Here is a 17,602-nt window from a genome sequence, read left to right on the forward strand (position 1 = left end):
CCAAAGTTTAGCCCCCCACCCCTTCATCACTTAACTATATTTATCTGCTTTGGTATTTCTACAACATCTCTTAGAATGAATGTAGTGCTCAGGCTTCGTGGTGACTCTGAGAGATTTGCTGCCTGCCCAGGGTTGCTTTCTACTTTTTGCCAAGTGCTACTGGGATTGGAAATCCTGAAATGGATAAGTAGGATGGATGAGTAAAATGAATCCTCATGCGGTAACCGAGTTAACGTGACAGATGGAGCAAAGCCTACTGCTGTGAATGGACGTGCCACTTGACAACTTGAGCTTTACTTCTAATTAAAAGACCAGAGGGCTATTTGCTGGTAATGTGATCTGCTTGTACCATTCAGGTTACAGCTGTGAAATGGCAGCTGGAGAACAGATGAAGAGTCCAGCAAGCATAAATCACACAGGCCTGAGCAGGAAAGGCGCTTTACTTTGAATTGGATTGTAACTGTCTTAACAATCAAATGATGAGACATTATGAATATGTTAGTACAACACAAGACCAATAACCCAGGCAGAAAAAGTACAGTGGGCTGCATTTCTTGCTTGCTTTTTATTTTGCATTTTAAAATATCTTGTGAATGCCAATGTGTGTTTGCCTACAGCTTGTAGATGAACACATTTCTGAATTTATGTGCATCTTTCGTTCTGTTCTAATCCAAAATGTGCACTGTAGGTGGACAAGCAACATAAAAGCACCAAAATGCAAACATGGCTAAAAAATGGCTAGCCTAAGGAATTATGAAGATTAAAGCACACAATGAAATCATTGAAGAAAGTTGCAGCACAGTGAACAATAGAAGCCCTGATGAATAAAGAATCCTGAATGAGATGCCATCAAACAATTAGCTTCCTCCAATGATTTTCGAAACACTGATGTTTGCCTACAGAGTAGTCAGAGGGTCAGCACCTCTAAATATGGAGACGCTTGTGATGGTCCTTCTTGACCACTCAGGTCTGGTTTTGAATGGTGTCTGGTGATGCCACCTCTGTGGGGTATCAAATGCCAGTCCAGACTCTTTTCCCATGTAAGCTTCAGGGTGGTGGAATGAGCTGCCCACCTCCATTCGGAATTCTGACTCCTTACTGTGTTTAAGAATTGACTCTTTTGTTGGCTGAATTTCTGTCTAACTTACATTTGGTTTTTACAATCTAGGAATTGCGAGAAAACTGGTATTTTGTTTGGAGCTCTTCACTTGTGATAATCCATTTTGTAACATAGTCCTGTAACACTTGTTCCCAAACAGTCCCCCAAGCTGATGGTTTCTCGATTATGGTTAACCACTTTTGTAGTCACTTTGGATAAAAAAGTCTGTTAAGTAGGAACAGGTAAATTAGTTGTGGGGAGTTCTGGGTGTAAGGCAGAGAACATTTCTGGTATGGGGCACCAGTGCATCACAGGGCACACTTACATGCACCTTCATGAAATGGGTATTTGGAAGGATCTGAGTGGCGAGGTGGGTACAGAAGCTAATGGTCAGTGTCCATAGACAAAATGGCTACTGACCTGTGACAAAATGATAGCCCTTTAGAGCAAGGACTGCCCATAGTGCATTAGTCACCCACAACAAAGACATGACTTTTCCAATGATTTGTGGGCATCTTTACTGTCAGCTGTGTGGTGACTCCCCAGTGACACAGTCGATGCGCTTTTAGCAGATTCCACAGCCCAACAAAAATCAAACAGGCTTATATTGTTCGTAGTGAGTCGCTAGTCCCAGGCGTAGCTCTTATGTCTGACAGAGTCAGCTGCCAGCAAGCGCCCAATCAGAAATCCAATACAAACAAGTCCCATGAACCATACGAGTCACTGGTGGCTGCGAGGAAAGAAGCCAAGCAAGTGTTTGGAAATGTGCAAACAGAAGAGAGGATCATCAAAATTTACAGTCAGCACAGATGTCCGCTCAAGGCGTTGTGATTGTTATCTCATAACGAAGCGCTCAATTATTATTGTGTATCTTTAGAGTTCATTATTCCACTTCGTAGAAATCTAATGAGTGTGTGTACAGATAATAATAATGCTCGTCATATCTTAGCTTATTTTCTTATAACTGTGTAACGATGTCCAAATTTCCTTTTGGGATAAAAAAGTGTACTTAACCTAAGTGGAAGAAGGAGATTACAACTTCCTCCAGTGTGCTACTCTTTGATGGCTGCCATTGTGGTGCTTTTGTGGCGCAAGACCAGACCTTGAACTGTGATGAAATGTCATATTGTCAAAAGACCAGCAGCCATAAACTGGCCTGGTGAGAGGGAGTGAGCCCTGCACCATAACTGGCATTAATTCCTGCCTTGCACCCAATGCTGCTGGGATAGGTTCTGGCCAGCTGTGACCATGAATTGATTTAAGTAAGTTAGGTGATGCATCCCAGCAGTGAGTAGGCAGCTGGACAACTGATAAGAAATCGTGTGGTGACAGAGCCACTCATGGCTGATGATCTAACAACAGTTGATGTCAAGTTAGGCAGCCTTAAGGATTCAGCTGGAGGGAGGCCTCGTCCAAACCGTTTTGTTTCAAGCCACAGTTTAGAGGCACAGGAGGAATGTCTGCCTACGTGGGGAGCCCTGAACCTCAACCCTGTGGTGGTGAACAGCAGGAATTTGGAGAAATATGAGTAGAAATTGATTACATCTGTTATTTTTATTTCATATTAACACTGAACAACTTTGTAATGTGTAATATGACCATTTGCAGATACCCTCTAACAAAAAAGAAAATGAAAGAAAAAGTGGCACTGCAGCATGTTGAAAAGCACACATCATTTACTTGGACTCCCAAAAAGCCTGAAGCTGTAGGCATCAGAAGTAGCTTACAAAACTGGACCTCTAGCTGGTTAACCAACAGGAGAAAAATATACAAATAAGAGGAGAATGCTCCCTCCACACGGAGCACGGTCATCAGCAGAGTCCCACAGAGGTCTGTCCTGGGATCATTACTATTTCTCATTTATATTAATACCATAGACTTTGGTATATTTAGTAAACTTCTGAAATTTGCAGATGACACTAAAATTGAAGGAAAGGCAAATGCTAAGGACTCAGCAAAGAGAATTGGAATTGGAAATTGCAGTTTAATGTAGAAAAGTGCAAAAGTGGTACCTAAGGGTAAAAGAAGCATTAAAGGACAAAAGACGCTGACGGAGAGGTGCAAAGCGTTTTAAGGTTTGTTGGATCTATGAGTTTTTTCATAGGCTCTGGTAATTCTAGTGTTAATCATAAATAAAAGATGGGAGTCACTGTTATGCAGGAAGAAATCTCTGAAAAGTATTTAGCAGTTTCTGTTAACACAACAGTTCAATCATGAAGTAATGTGTAGAAGCGATTAAAAAAGACAAATAAAGTGTCAGGTTATATCATAAAAACTGTTGAATTTATGTCAAGGGATGTTATATAATGCACTGGTAAGACCACATTTGGAGTACTATGTGCAGTTTGGGGCACCACGGTACAAGAAGACTTATCAGCACTTGAATCTATGCAGAGGAGAGCAACCAAGTGCATCCCAGGACTTACTGTTAAGGACATGTTACACACTCAAGACTCGGAGAATTAAACCTGTTTAGTCTCAAGCAGAGGAGGCTGTGTGGAGACTTAATCCAAGTTTTTAAAATCTTCAAAAGCATTGCAAAAGTAGATCCAGCAACATTCTTTCAGCTTAAGGGTGAATCACATACTCAAGAATATTAGTGGAAATTAAGGAGGAGTGCATTTAAAACTGAAGTCAGGAAGCACTTCACTCAAAGAGTTGTGGGGCTCTGAAACAAACTACTTTAAGAGTTAAAGCCAAAACCTTCACACCTTTTAAGAAGAGTCAGGGCGAGATACTGGGACAGCCTAGCCATCAGCTAAACAAACGAGCTGGATGGACTGAATGGTCTCCTCTCATTTGTCAGATTTCTTATGCTTTTATGTACATCTTTCCTAGCAGTTCATTAATCAGAACATTTCTAAAAGCTAGAGACCGCTCAACACTTTCATCTCACACAGGCAGACCTGGCCATCAGGACAAACCTGACAAATTTCTTCTGCTTCAACTTGTTAACATCCATCCACCTCATTTTGAACCTACTTAGTCTATTACATGGAGCCGGAGCATATTCTAGCAGCAACAGATGCAAAGCAGGAGCTGGGCACGCAATCAGAATTGGCTTTGGGGTGCCATGACTTTGTTTAAGAAAATGGATTGATGGATGCTTTATAAAGGTGGTTTCATTTTATAGCTGAAATGTTCAAAAAATTAAAGGCATGTTCAAATACTTGATTTAGAAAATAAAGCTATGCAGAAGAAAAAATAAGAAATGTTACACACAAGAGGAGTCAAATCCATCTATAAAGCTGGTCTGATTAATTACAAAGTTTCTTAAAATCTTCTCTAGATATTCCTCAAAGCTTTCAGGATCTCTACTTTGATTACATGACCTGTTGATTTGTTTCAAGTTCCCACAACTCTTTGCATGAAGAAATTCTTTCTGGCTCCACACTTAAATGCACTTTCTCTTAGTTTCTACTTGTGTCCTCAAGTAAGCGATTCACTGTTTAATGAAAATAATTAAACATTGACACCTTTGGGAATTGTGAAGATCTGGATTAGGCCCATGTGCAGCCTTCACTTACCCTGGAACAGCAGCTCCTGTCCTTTAGTCCCAGGATGTATTTGGTTGGCCTAATCTGTGCAGTTTCTAGTGCTGCTATGTCTTTTTTGTAGTGTGGTGACCAGAGCTGCCGGCAGTACTGCAGATACAGTCTCAACTGAGCACTGAGCAGTCTGAACATAATGTCTCTTGATTTATATAGAAACACTTTAAATTTAAACTCTGACCATTTATTGACTTTATGTCAATGCCTGGATAGTAGGAAAACTCAAAGTCAAGTCAAGTCAAAGTGAACTTTATTGTCATCTCAACCATATACAAGTATACAGTTAGACGAAATTGTGAAGCTCAGGGTCCACAGTGTAACAAAAAAATGTGCAAATAATTTAAAAAAGAATTAAAATTTAAACACAAACAAGACAAGACATTGTGCAAAGATAGGACAAAGAAGTAGCAGCAATATTGATGTGTAAGATATGTAATATAATAAATAAATAATAAATAATAGATATAGATAATACAGAGATTATCAGTGTATGATAATAGTTGTTTAAGACGTGTGTAAACAATGACAGGTCAGAATGTTTCACAGCAGAAGGATATCAAGAGTGTCAAAATACTTAAAGGTTAGTATGAGATTTTCAGTTCTTTTCTACATGCACACTCATCTTTGCAGGACAGTGGTTTTCATGTATAAAAGTTCTGTTTTTAAAGGTGGTTGAGGCTGTGTGGAAGGTCCCAGGGGGCAGCCTGGTGTTAAGGAGTCTAACAGCTTGGGGGTAAAAACTCTCCTGCAGCCTGGCAGATTTGGATTTGATGCTGCAATATCTTCTCTTGGATGGCAGAAGTGTGAAAAGTCCATGTGAGGGGTGTAAGGGGTCCTGCACAATGCTGCAGGCCTTGCGGACACCGCGTTTGTAAAATATGTCCGTAGTGAAGGGAGAGGCACCCCAATAATGTTCTCTGCTGTCTACACTATCCTTTGCAGGTGCTTGTGGTTGGATATGTTGCAGTTTCCATACCAGACAGTGATGTAGCTGGTCAGGACACTCTCCATGGTGCCTCTGTAGAACATGGTGAGGATGGAAGGGGGAAGAAGTGCTCGCTTCAGCCGCCTCAGGAAGTGTAGTCTCCCTGGGCTTTCTTGATTAGTGATGAGGTGTTGTGTCCATGTAAGTTCCTCAGTTATGTGCAAATGAGGAACTTGGTACTCCTAACAATCTCCACATCTAAACTGTTGATGCTGAGTGGGATGATGCTGGAATTGTTATTGATGAACTCCAGAATAAAAAAATGGTCTATATATTGAGATACGACCTTTTGCTTAGTCCACTCTGCTCTTTTCAACGTTTATTTACCAAAGACATGTGCCATGCAACACATTTGAAGATGAGGAGCTACAGGCTAGAGACAGAAGTATTCCCTTGCAAATAGCACCACTGTGGTTTCGTTTCCATTTTTGTGGGAAAAATGTTGGTGAGTACATTGTTGCGTTAAGGGCGGCCAGGGATCATCTCTTTTTCAGCCCTCTGCATTGTTTGCATGCACAGCATTCCATTCCAACATATTGGGAAAAACTCCAAGTCTAGCTGGACAACTGCAGACTCAGTACAATACTGTTATCTGCTTCAGGCCCGTCTTTCACAAACATCTCTTTGGGGAGAAGAAAAAAAATGCTTTTTAATCACATACTGTGTTTTACCTGGCAAATGTACCTGGAAACAGCTGGCAAGTAACTGACTGCCATCTTAACCAGGACAAGATCTTGACTTTCACAACTACTTCATAACCTGAATGGCATAACATGAAATTAAAATGGACTTGTACTGTAAAAAATATATCCTTTGAAAATGAATAAAAACACAGACAATGTGCAAATAGCCTTGGTGATGTAAAAATACATTCTTGAGGTTAGAAAGCAGAGTTTTTTATTTAAAATCAAGGAACTTGGGGTATCAGGCATTATCGCTTATTCCCTCTAAAAGTGAAGAAGTACACAATTCACTCAGCTTCAGTGATAAGGCAGCAGAACTGGGCAGGTTTGTGTTGTGCTTGACAGGAGTGGACACAGTTTATCAAAACAGGGGACTCCGGGGAAATTTGGGCAAAGAGTGGAGCTGTCAGGGATAAGAAATACTTGACTTCCCTGCACTTTGAGAGGTGTAAAGTGCAGCCGCAGCATTTCTCAGCACTCGCTAATAAGCTGGAATCCGACATATGCATTATATCAGTAAACCTCTGCTGAGCTTGAGGTTCTCACATTGATAGGAATCTTTCTAAATTTAGCCTTGAGCAGCAACTTTGATAAGCATAAAAATGTGAGTGTGTGTGTGTGTGTGTCAGTTTCCACCTGTTAGGAATGGCTGCTCTGGGCCCCTTTTCCGGAGTAACAGCTGTGTTAGGGTTGTCAACGCAGAAACCTCTCAGATGCCTCTGCTGACCGCTGGGCAGGGCATTCCTAGACCAGTGCTGAGAAGAATCCCTGATGGAATTCATCACACACTCTTCTGGCAAAGTTGTTTACTCTTAATCTATTAAGCAATTACTCAATTACAAGTCCATACATATTGTACAAATATATGCACATACATTTATGGTTTTGCTGCCCATTTGATCAAATGAATTCTGGGGTTTAATATGAAATTTACAGATAAGAAACAGTGCTGTTTATCTAGCTGAAGCACCATTAAGAGTGTGAAGCAAAAGGGAGACGTTGACCTTAGGAAGAGTGACCAGAGAACGGCGTTAAATGAGTGCAGCAGATCAGAAAAAGCCAAAAGGAATGAAGGGAGACGCAGTGGGGTGCTTGGGATCCGCAGGAATGATCTTTAAATGATAAAAACAGGAGGTTCACCTGTAAGAGTGTGTCAAGCATGCGAGGAATGGCCAGCTTCTGATAGAGTTCTGTGCCCCAGACCAAAGTGCAAGCAAGGTTGCCAAGATGATCATCACGATTGGATCAGCCTTTAATGATAGAGAGGAAAGGTAGCCAGCCTGGGAATCATGGGTATAGCCGGATGAGATTTTGGGCTTGAACCCTCTCCCACTATATATTCTCTGGCATTTCCAACCGATTGGTCATAGACAGAATTATTATTCATGTAGTCATCCCCCCGAAATTGCTTCCTGGCTACAACCCCGCTCGCATTTTGAAATATTGCTCTTCAGAGTTTGCATCAGTGCAATGTTTCACTTAAGCTGGCACTTAAGTCTTCAATCTGCCTCAAGAATGATTTAAGATATGAAGAGGTAGGGGAAGTGACGGCGAAGGTGGTAGGGAATGAGAACGGCACCCATACACATGTGCCGCAAGGCCGCCCTGCTGGCTGCCGAGAGTCGATTCTACACTTAAATAAAAAAAGGAATAACCTTAGTGGTCAGTCATCACCCCGAAAGCGGATAGTAGATGTCACGTAGTATATGTGTACCAAATTTCAGGTCAGTAGTTCAAAGGGTTTGCGAGCTACAAGTGATTTAAAATCCTGGACAGACAAACGGACAGCCATGGTAGCGTATTATATTAGAAGATATTTGGTTGCTTTTTTTGTAAGTAATAAGTAATGTAACTAAGTTGAGGCAGACCAACCTAATAAGTGCTGCCATCTCACACGCAGCGCATTTTCAGTAAAAACTAAAAACTGTTTCGGGGCTCTGTGACCAAAACTCATCCTCATTTATCAACTCACCACAAAAATCCCAGAGCAACACTCAACAATCAGTGATATGTATAAATAATGTATTAACAACAAATAACAAAACAATTACATGACAACACAAACCCTCTCAAACAACAAATACATTCTGAAATCAAAGCTTAATATTTACAAATCAGGATGCATGATGATATCGTGATTATTGTCCCATTTCAGCAGAAAATAAGTCTGCATTTAAGCCTTTTTAGTCGTGGTAGCCAGAAGAAATCTGTGCTAAGCCGTAACAAATATAAAGTAAATATTCATTACTACCAGGAAATATGGTGGGATGGCTCAGCAAAAAATATAAGAGAGTGAGATGCTTCTCACTTGTATGTCTGGGCGAAATCTCAGTAGGTGCTTCCCCCGTGGCCCTGTGTTCGGATTCAGCGGGTATGAAAATGGATGGATGCTTAGGACTCTAGTTGCGGCCCTCCAGAGCTCCACTCCATTGAGGAGGTTGTCCATTTGAATGTGGATGTCTGCAGCTGGACTCATCTCAGCCGGTCGGCTATGTTTGTGTGTCCCGCACTTCGGTGTTGTCTCTCTCTCTCTCTCACTGTATCTTTTCACATTAAATTCCCATCCTGTCCATGAAGTGTCTCCTCTTTAAAGGTGAACCCATGCCAACCCAAGTTCTCAGGCATGCACTTAAGGAGAGAACAAACAAACATAAGGCCTAAAGTACATGTGGCACTCACTGCTAAAAGTAATGTTCTGCTACATTGCGTTACAGAGAACCCCCAACTACTGGTCTGCCTGATGGCACCAGCACATTCAAACCCACTTGTCCATCTCCAGACAGTGCAGCCATTGGATGTTTGTGAGCATTTAATACAGCAGCCATCAGCACTGTTGAATACAATGGACTTTGCATTTCAACAAGGGGATCTTATTAAACCAAATTAATTCAACTGAAATCATCATTCAGTAAACATCTCTGTTTGCTTATTTGCTGGATGTGTGGCATCTCTGGCACACGTCTGAATGAGATTCTTGTTATTTCAAATTTCACGTGATAACGCATATAATCAGATAAAAATAGTTACACATAATATGAGTCTCACTGGTATCTTGAGTTGACTCACTTATGTCAAGTCTACATAAAAAAATAATTTGTTATTCCTGTCATTCTAAAGATGTAAGATCAGTTTCTTCAAAGAGTGCGAGCAAAACATATTCCAAGAAAAACACCCATCAAAATGCAGCAGATGCAGTCGAATCGCAGCCTTTGCATTTGACTGGAAAAAATAAGCATATAAAAGTGATGTGAGCTGACGTGTCTTCAGATTCCCAGTGAAGTAACAAAATTAGCCAAACTAGCATAAATATAATACGTCTTTCCTCTCTGCAAAATGTAAATAAGATTTTAAACATTCCCCAGGTCCATCATGACAAGAGATTAACAGTGTACTTTATAAAAGACATCGGCCTTCACAGGAGCTGGAGTGCCATCAGAGTTGTCATTACAGTTTACAGGAATGTCGACTGCTTTAAAAACTCCATACTGGCAGAAGCATAAAATGAACAAGTGTCTAGAATAGTTTGTTTCTTTTGGAATATCGAGAAACAACTTGTTTTCATCATCATACCTGATTACAAAGGTATTTTTCTAATTCTCACTGATGCAGGGAGTCACAGATTGGGCACGTTGCAAGCAGCTGCATTAGAGTAGTTTAGTTAAGATAAACTTTATTAAAGACCCCAGGAATAGTGGAAGAATGGTGGAATCAGGCTAAAAGTGCCCCAGGAGAGCACCCCCTGGGGGGATTCGGGGGGATTTTTCATAACAGCATCCAGTTTTACCACCATCTTCTTGTCCACAACAGGCTTTCCTGATAAGTTTGTTCAGGTATTGTGCGTCTTTTGTGCTCAGGTTGCTTCCTCAGGAGACTGCAGCGTAGACCACCACACTGGCTACTATGGGCTGATAGAACATTTCCAGCAGCTTGTTGCACAAATCAAAAGACCTACGTCTCCTTAGCAAGTGCAGTCTGCTCGGGCTGTCCTTGTGCTGTCAGACCAGTTTAGTTCTCTGAACCCCCAGGTACTTGTAGCTCTGCACCACTTTCACGTCCTCCCCCTGAATGGTGACTGGTCTCAGAGGCTTCTTGGCACGTCACAAATCCACCTCTAGTTCTTTTGTCATGCTGATGCACCAAAGGACAAAGTCCTGCATGATTTTCCTGTACTCTGACTCATCTCCATTTATATTCATAAAGTAAAGTACAATTCAAGGTAACAATTGTATTCACAAAGCATTCCCTCCACTTAATGCAAAATATAACATTTCAACTTAAATCGTTTTTTATTCTGGTAGAACCAAGTAAGTGAGAATCACACTTTGGCAGATCATTTACAGACATGATGAGGAACTTATGAAGCATCACAAAAGCTACCAGTAACCCAGTGTGAGTGTTAGTCTGATGTGGTTTAAACACCTCTTAAACTATTGATGAGGATCATTGCTCGTGTTTTCAAGGACTATAAGTCGGAATGAGGTGCTATACACAATAGGGTTCAATTATTGTGACTAATGAAAGCCTCCAAATGTATGTTTCACAAGCTAATTGGTGACTAATAATGAATTGATGACTGCATGCCCCGTGACTGACTGGCGTCTTGTTCAGTGGTTCTTGCACTCCCAGAATTAAGATAACAGATAAATGGATGGTCTTGTATAGTTAAGAAGATTACCAAACTGCATTTAAATAATTTCAACCTCCTTCTTGGTGGAGGCTCTCAGTCCGTTTATTGTGTTGATGGTTTCGAGAAGCTCCTTGTCATATGCTCCCCACGACTACCCCGACATTTCAAAGACATCTGCAGCGGCTCTCATTCCTTTTCTTGAATATCTTCATGATGACAGGTTTGCAGTAACAACCTGTCCATTCAGCCATTTTCTGACACCCTCACCTGGCAGCACTTGACACAAGGAAGCTTTAACATGGACGCCAGTCAATCGCAGGCCACACTCACACACAGCAAGCCACTTCACCTATCTGGCACATCTTTTGCACTTCAGAGGAAACCTTCAGAAATGCCATGTAGTCAGTGACTGGCTGTGAAGGGGACCGGGAAGCTTAGGTCAGCCTCTCATAGCTTCAGTGGCAGAGTCTCAGGATACGCATCTACAGTTATTGTATATAGCGCCCTGCAGGCAATGGTAACTTGTGCAGTGAGCCATATCTCCAGAGCAGCAGTAAATGTTTCAAAAAAATAAAAGTTTAATGTCTAACACAGTTGCTTTCACCATTAACACTTTCACAAATCCTCAATCTTCAGATCATAATCTGCTTTATTGAGTGCTGTCTTTCATTGTAAATATGCAATGCCTTTTCTTTTCTAATGCAGAGCCTTTCACGAAGCACACTACCAGTCAAAACTTCCAGTTTTGCATTCATTAAATGATGTTGCAAGCTGGGGTGGAAGGCTGTTTAAATGAGAAGAATCATGAAAACGGTAGTGGGCATGCTGACAAAGACGAGCGCAGAAACACATGGATAACAAAAATAGACCAGAGCACTGTGGGTACCCATCCTGCACTGCTAGTAACTGACTGAATCTTTTCAGGTGGCTTGTGCAGTGGAAAGCGAGGAGGAGGAGCAGAGCCCAGGCGTCCTGTTTCCATGGCGACTCATAGGGCTGGGGCACCGGGTGAAGAGGGCCTGGGTCATCCCCCCAGTAAACACCCCAGAGAATGCCAAACAGATCCCTAAGAGGCTGGTTCAGGTAAGGCGCCTCACTCATGGAGGAAGCGGATGGGTGGGAGGACAAGTAACCAAATGTTGAAACATTCCTGCTTTCAGATTAAATCCGACACGCTGAAACCGGGAGAGGTCATCTACAGGATTAAAGGTCCCGGAGTCGATGAAGATCCCAAAGGCTTTTTCAGTATTGAGGAAAAGACAGGATGGGTCATCCTGACAAATGTGCTGGACAGAGAAAAGCAAAGCAAGTTTAAGGTGAGTGCCGCCACACTTGAGGAGGGGTCGTCCCGAGTGAGCTTGTTGTCTTCAGCCCTGCTGTCTTTCAGATTAAAGCCTTCGCTTTGGATTTGAGTGGCAAAACACTGGAGGACCCGACTGAGCTAGAAATAGTCGTTGTGGACCAAAACGACAACCGACCTGTCTTCACAGAATCCGAATTTATTGGGAACATTCTGGAACATTCAGAACCAGGTGAGCAGGTCTGAGTGTACACGATAGGAGAAGCAGCCCCCGAATGTCCCTGTCTTGACACTTTAGTGTTTTGTTTGAATGATTCCACTCAGGGACATTCGTCATGAATGTGACAGCAACAGACGCAGACGACATTGAGACAGACAACGCCTTGCTTCGTTACTCCATTCACAGCACAGAGAGCATCCCCCCATTTCGAAACAACAAAACCATGTTTGGGATCGATGGGGAAACGGGGGTCATTTCCAGTCTGGATGTGGGTCTGGACCGGGAGGTGAGTTGCTCATTGGCTTTATAGGAGCATCTTAACACACTTACTGTATGATGTTCACCTGGGAACCACAGGTCAGTCCATAGCATGTGGAGATTGCATGTTCTCTTTGTGTTCAGTTCACTTTCCTCCTGGAGTCCAAATGGCCTTTTGGAAGCCACTGGCCAGAGAGAGAACACAAAGGTCCAACCTCTCACATGAAATGAGCAGTGCAAAGCAAAAGGCAGGCAGAAGATGAGAGTGCATGAAGCTGCTAGGAAGGAGTCGTGGAAACGGCCGACGGCCTTGGAGGGCGGCTGAGGAAAAAAATCATGTTTTTAATGCAGAATAGACCTTAGGGAGCAATATTTTTTGGTTTCCATCCCAAACAAGATAAAAATCCCAAAATACTCAATTTAATGAGTTTTATGTTTCACAATTGCAAAATTGAATGCAAAATGGATTTTAGGGGCAAAACTGTATGCAAAACATCGCTATTTATCTGATAATGTGGGGGCCCGTTTTCATTCAAGCCACTTAGTTGGAAAACAATTGGCAGAGAGGCAAAGATCACATACTTTGTAATGGAAAAGATGTTTCATTTATAAGGAGGACTTTATTTCAATGGTTATGTTGATGATAATCTAAAGCTCTCCATTCAAATGTGTACCTTTGTCTCCAGGATGTTGAAGGCTTCAACCTTACTATTCAGGTGGCTGACATGGAAGGAAACGGGCTGAGTAGCTTTTCCACGGCTCTTATATACATCACTGACATAAACGACAACGCTCCAAATTTTACTTTGGACGTGGTAAGTCCCAGTTTTTCACTTAAAGTGGCAAACTTTTTATTAGATATTCATTTTTTAGTAAACTAAGGGGCTCTGCCGCTCGCATATGGAGAAGCAGATGTATGATTTAAACAGATTGTTATTTTCATGAGAATTGTTACATATGCATAATAGAAGTAACTATTTTAAATTACAGAGAGTAATTAACCATAGTAAAAAATAGCAAAACGTAATAAATTGAAAGAAAATTATGTTTCATGTTATGTTAGAGGTATTCGTTGTGTTATACGCTTTCGTTCTATTTGGCTTTGAAATTAACACGTAAATACTTTTTAAAACTTACACTTTTACTGTAAAACTTCATTAAAAAACAGTATTTGGAATTACCTTTTCGTCAATATAGCATTGAATTTTGATTCCGTGCTTGGACTTACATCGTGACAACTCAACGCATTAACTGCCCGTGAGTGAATATTTTTCTTTCTCTCGAATAAAATGAACCAACGTTTTTGAATGTTTGTCCCCGTGATTTCTTAATTGTCATAGCAAAGGTTATTCTAACAGGAAACTGTAAACATTTTAATACAAACAGCATATCAAGATCTCCTTTGGTGTCTAATGTTATCTGCAATAGATGTACTACATTACCTTTCTTATCGTTTTTTTTTTATTTTACATGTCAGAATTGTTTGACCAATTTTGAATACAACTACAGTAACCTTGTCCTATTGCATAGCCCATCACTCAGACATAAATTACACGATAACATTACGATACAGCCTTCTTTTAACAGTAATTCGGCCGGTGGAAGACCGAATGGTGTTAACGGTTGTAGATATTCTACGGGATATTGTAAGTTGATGCTTTCATCTTCCGCACCATCATCGGCAACTGTGTCAGCATAGTCTATTGTTACATATATAACCAATTTGCTGTGTAACCAATCGACAATTTTCACATTAATTCGTTTGACTTCATCGTTTCTTGGTGCTAGGATTGCCCGTGTACTCATGTCTACTGTTGATAACCCTTCGAGATGAAATTCTTCATTTAGATTTGGACATAATAAGTCTTCTTTTATTGGGAACTTAAAGTGAAGAAAATGTAAAAATGTATAAGAGCTGAGAGCGCAGGAACTGTGTCTGACAAAAGCTTTCACATGAATGAGAGGTGAGAGGACTGTGAGCATGGGCCGTTAACCGTAAGATTTTCTTTTATAATAGAGAGATTCTTTTGAGTATTTTATTGAATTGCTTAATTGTTCCCATTATATCAGCTGAATAGTCTTTATTACAGCGTCTCTCAACCTTTAAGTATTTGCGACCCGAGTTTTCATAACAGTTTTAATCGCGAGCCCCTTACATTTTTTTGAAATGTAGATGCATATTTTATTATACCTTCTTAACTTTTATCGACATTTATCTATATTTATTGTTCTAGTATCATAATGTAGTTTAAGTTAATTTGTTTTGGTTTCAACAGAGGTTTTCCTTTTTCCACATCTTCGCGTCCCCCTAGGGAGGCCCGCCCCACTGCTTTATTAAATGTATTTGTTTTAATAAAGCCATTCAGTGAAGCTAATGTCATACCACAAGAATCCAGTCATCAGCAGTAATTCCAAGTACTTAACATTTCTGAAACTTAAAGGATTTATGAATACAGTATATGCACACAAATAAATAAATACGGTATATACTGATTAATTATCATTAATACCAAACATACTGTCAACTCAGCCATGTGTCAGTGTGGCAATTTTGTGCTTAAATTTGTTGGACATTATTTTTCTTTCAAACTCTGGCTTAAAAATTTTGAACTTCTCATCCATAACTTGTTGAATTTAAACTCTAAACCCCATATGAACAAACCCTTGGGCCACAAAGAATGACCATCAAGAAGAGCTGATCATGCGGGTACAGGATGGCAAGCGTGTCAGGGTCTTCAGCTCTCACAAGTGCGTTCATCACAGTGCAGTACCCCTGCTTTCACGCTCTTCGTCCGAGTCACATTGCTCCAAATTCACCTCCACTAAAGAGTCGCTCCATATTGTCAGGCTCTCCTGAACATGTGAGCCATTCTAACTGCAAGGCTTTTCTTGACCAGCTTCTTTTCCTGTTTTGCAGTTTTACATGTCAGTGCCAGAAAACAAAGCTCCAGTAGATATTGGCAGAATCACAGTGACAGACGAGGATGAGCCAATGACAGACAACTGGTGGGCAAAATTTACTATCACTATTGGAAACGAGGAAGGAAACTTTGTCATCACCACAGATACGCTGACCAATGAAGGCATAGTGACGGTGCTGAAGGTAAGCCTGAGGAGAGGATTGAGGGCTTCATGTGAGTAGATCTGATTAAAGGCAGATGTGACCTAAAGAACTGGAGGATCAGCCTCACCACGCTGACCGTAGGTGTGGGCCAACAAGTATGAAGCACATCAGCACTGGCTTGTGTTCTACAAATACACAGAAAAGTAAGATTGGGGCGCCATCTAGTGGTGAGAAAAAAGTCTAATTTTAAAATACAAACTGCAGACAGAACCCAATGCAACCATCCCTCCTTCATCTGTAGTATTAGTGATATTGTGACTTCTTATTCAACATCTGAGCAACAAGCAGCACACCATCACTGCTATGTTATAGAAGAGTGTATTAAAACTTCAATTTCATTAAAAGAAACTCAAATCAGCTTCCCTGATACAACTCCTTACTTCTCTTTCCAGACACCCTGTGGATAAAAGACCCTTATAAGGGACTCCATTTATCCGATTCAGTTCTCAAGGTGTACATTTAAAGAAATCACTTCATGAAAGGAGCTGCCGTAGTGCATTTCTTTCAGCCAGTTTTATACTCTCTGCGTTGGCCAAGCTGAGTAAGGAGGAACAGAACCTGCAGATAACAGGAAGAGACTGGTGTGGCTGTTTGAAGCATGCCTGCTGTAAATTACCAGAACAGAACAGTGCTTACATCTCACTCTCATGGAGAAAGAAATAATCAATCATATAAGGGAACAGAGGAAGTCATGCAAGAAACAGGCTGCCAGCCTCTACGCTGCAAGCGACGCAAGATGTTGTGCACGTGAGATGAACAAGGATGATAATAGCGTTCAGGCTAGTTGCTTTCATTTCACGCTAGTCAACAAGTGTATTCAGTTGGGTGTGCCCAATGTTTCTTCCCGTGCCAGTGAACACCTCCTGCTCCGTAACATGTGATTGCAGGGTGACGTCACTGGATGAGCATCTGCATGCACAAATAAGGGGGCACTACAGTGTGCCGAGTGGGCTCTGCTGCTCAAAACCAACACTGGCCAGCCATCAAATGATGATGACCTGCAGTCTGGTGAACACCAGGAATAAAGAACTTCCACTTTGTGTATGCCCTCCTAATTTTCTATTTTTATGGGCGTCACTTAAAATAAACCCAACAGCTGTGGCATAAAGTGCCCATAGTCCATGAATAAATGGAGTCAGTTTATTGGTTTAAATTTGAGTAGCCTAACAAACCTTCTGTCACACTTGTCCTTGGGCACTTGCAGAGAGGACCTTTAACACCCCCATTCCAGTCTCCATGAGATCAGGAGAAAGCGTTCTAAATAATCTGGGGTTGCTTCAAAAGTTTGTGAACCACCTGAGAAGTCGGAGGACCTAAAAGCAGTCAGACAATATTAGTTTATACACAGGAGTTCATACATACAAAGAGAAAAGGAATAAGCATCCCAGCAAACAAAAAGGGTCTCACGTACCCTGCAAACTAGAATCTCATCCTTCTTGATCTCTCGGCACCTCTTCCGACTGTTCAAAACTGGCGCTATGTTCCGCAGGTAGTCCAGAGCGGGCTGCGTTGCTCCATGATGAGGGTCCTGTTTTCCCAAGCAGTCTCTGGCACAGGGTGTGTGTGCGTGTGCGTGCCAGTCCTCCCATTAACTTCATATTTACATCCCTGAGTTGTTTGCGGCCTTCTTTTTGTCTCAGGATGGCCTGGGTGGGGGCGTTTTTCTGTCTTCTATATCTTAAAAACCATGCCGCATTTCTTCTAATGTTCTCCTTTGTATTTTGTTAATAAAAATGATTACATTAATAAAAGTTT

The 17,602-nt window shown here is 41.3% G+C and overlaps 1 protein-coding gene across 2 annotated transcripts in view; it reads left to right on the forward strand.

Annotated features, from left to right (window-relative positions):
* cdh15 (cadherin 15, type 1, M-cadherin (myotubule)) overlaps nt 1-17,602 on the forward strand; it is a 47,898-nt gene that overhangs the window by 15,306 nt on the left and 14,990 nt on the right. For both annotated transcript variants that reach the window (XM_039763286.1, XM_039763287.1), the window contains exons 2-7: nt 11,870-12,028; nt 12,106-12,261; nt 12,333-12,477; nt 12,570-12,751; nt 13,410-13,538; nt 15,641-15,826. In XM_039763286.1, coding sequence (XP_039619220.1) covers nt 11,870-12,028; nt 12,106-12,261; nt 12,333-12,477; nt 12,570-12,751; nt 13,410-13,538; nt 15,641-15,826 — 957 coding nt within the window. The remainder of the gene's footprint in view (nt 1-11,869; nt 12,029-12,105; nt 12,262-12,332; nt 12,478-12,569; nt 12,752-13,409; nt 13,539-15,640; nt 15,827-17,602) is intronic.

This window comes from Polypterus senegalus, chromosome 9 (assembly GCF_016835505.1).
Source record: "Polypterus senegalus isolate Bchr_013 chromosome 9, ASM1683550v1, whole genome shotgun sequence".
Classification (NCBI taxonomy): domain Eukaryota; kingdom Metazoa; phylum Chordata; class Cladistia; order Polypteriformes; family Polypteridae; genus Polypterus; species Polypterus senegalus.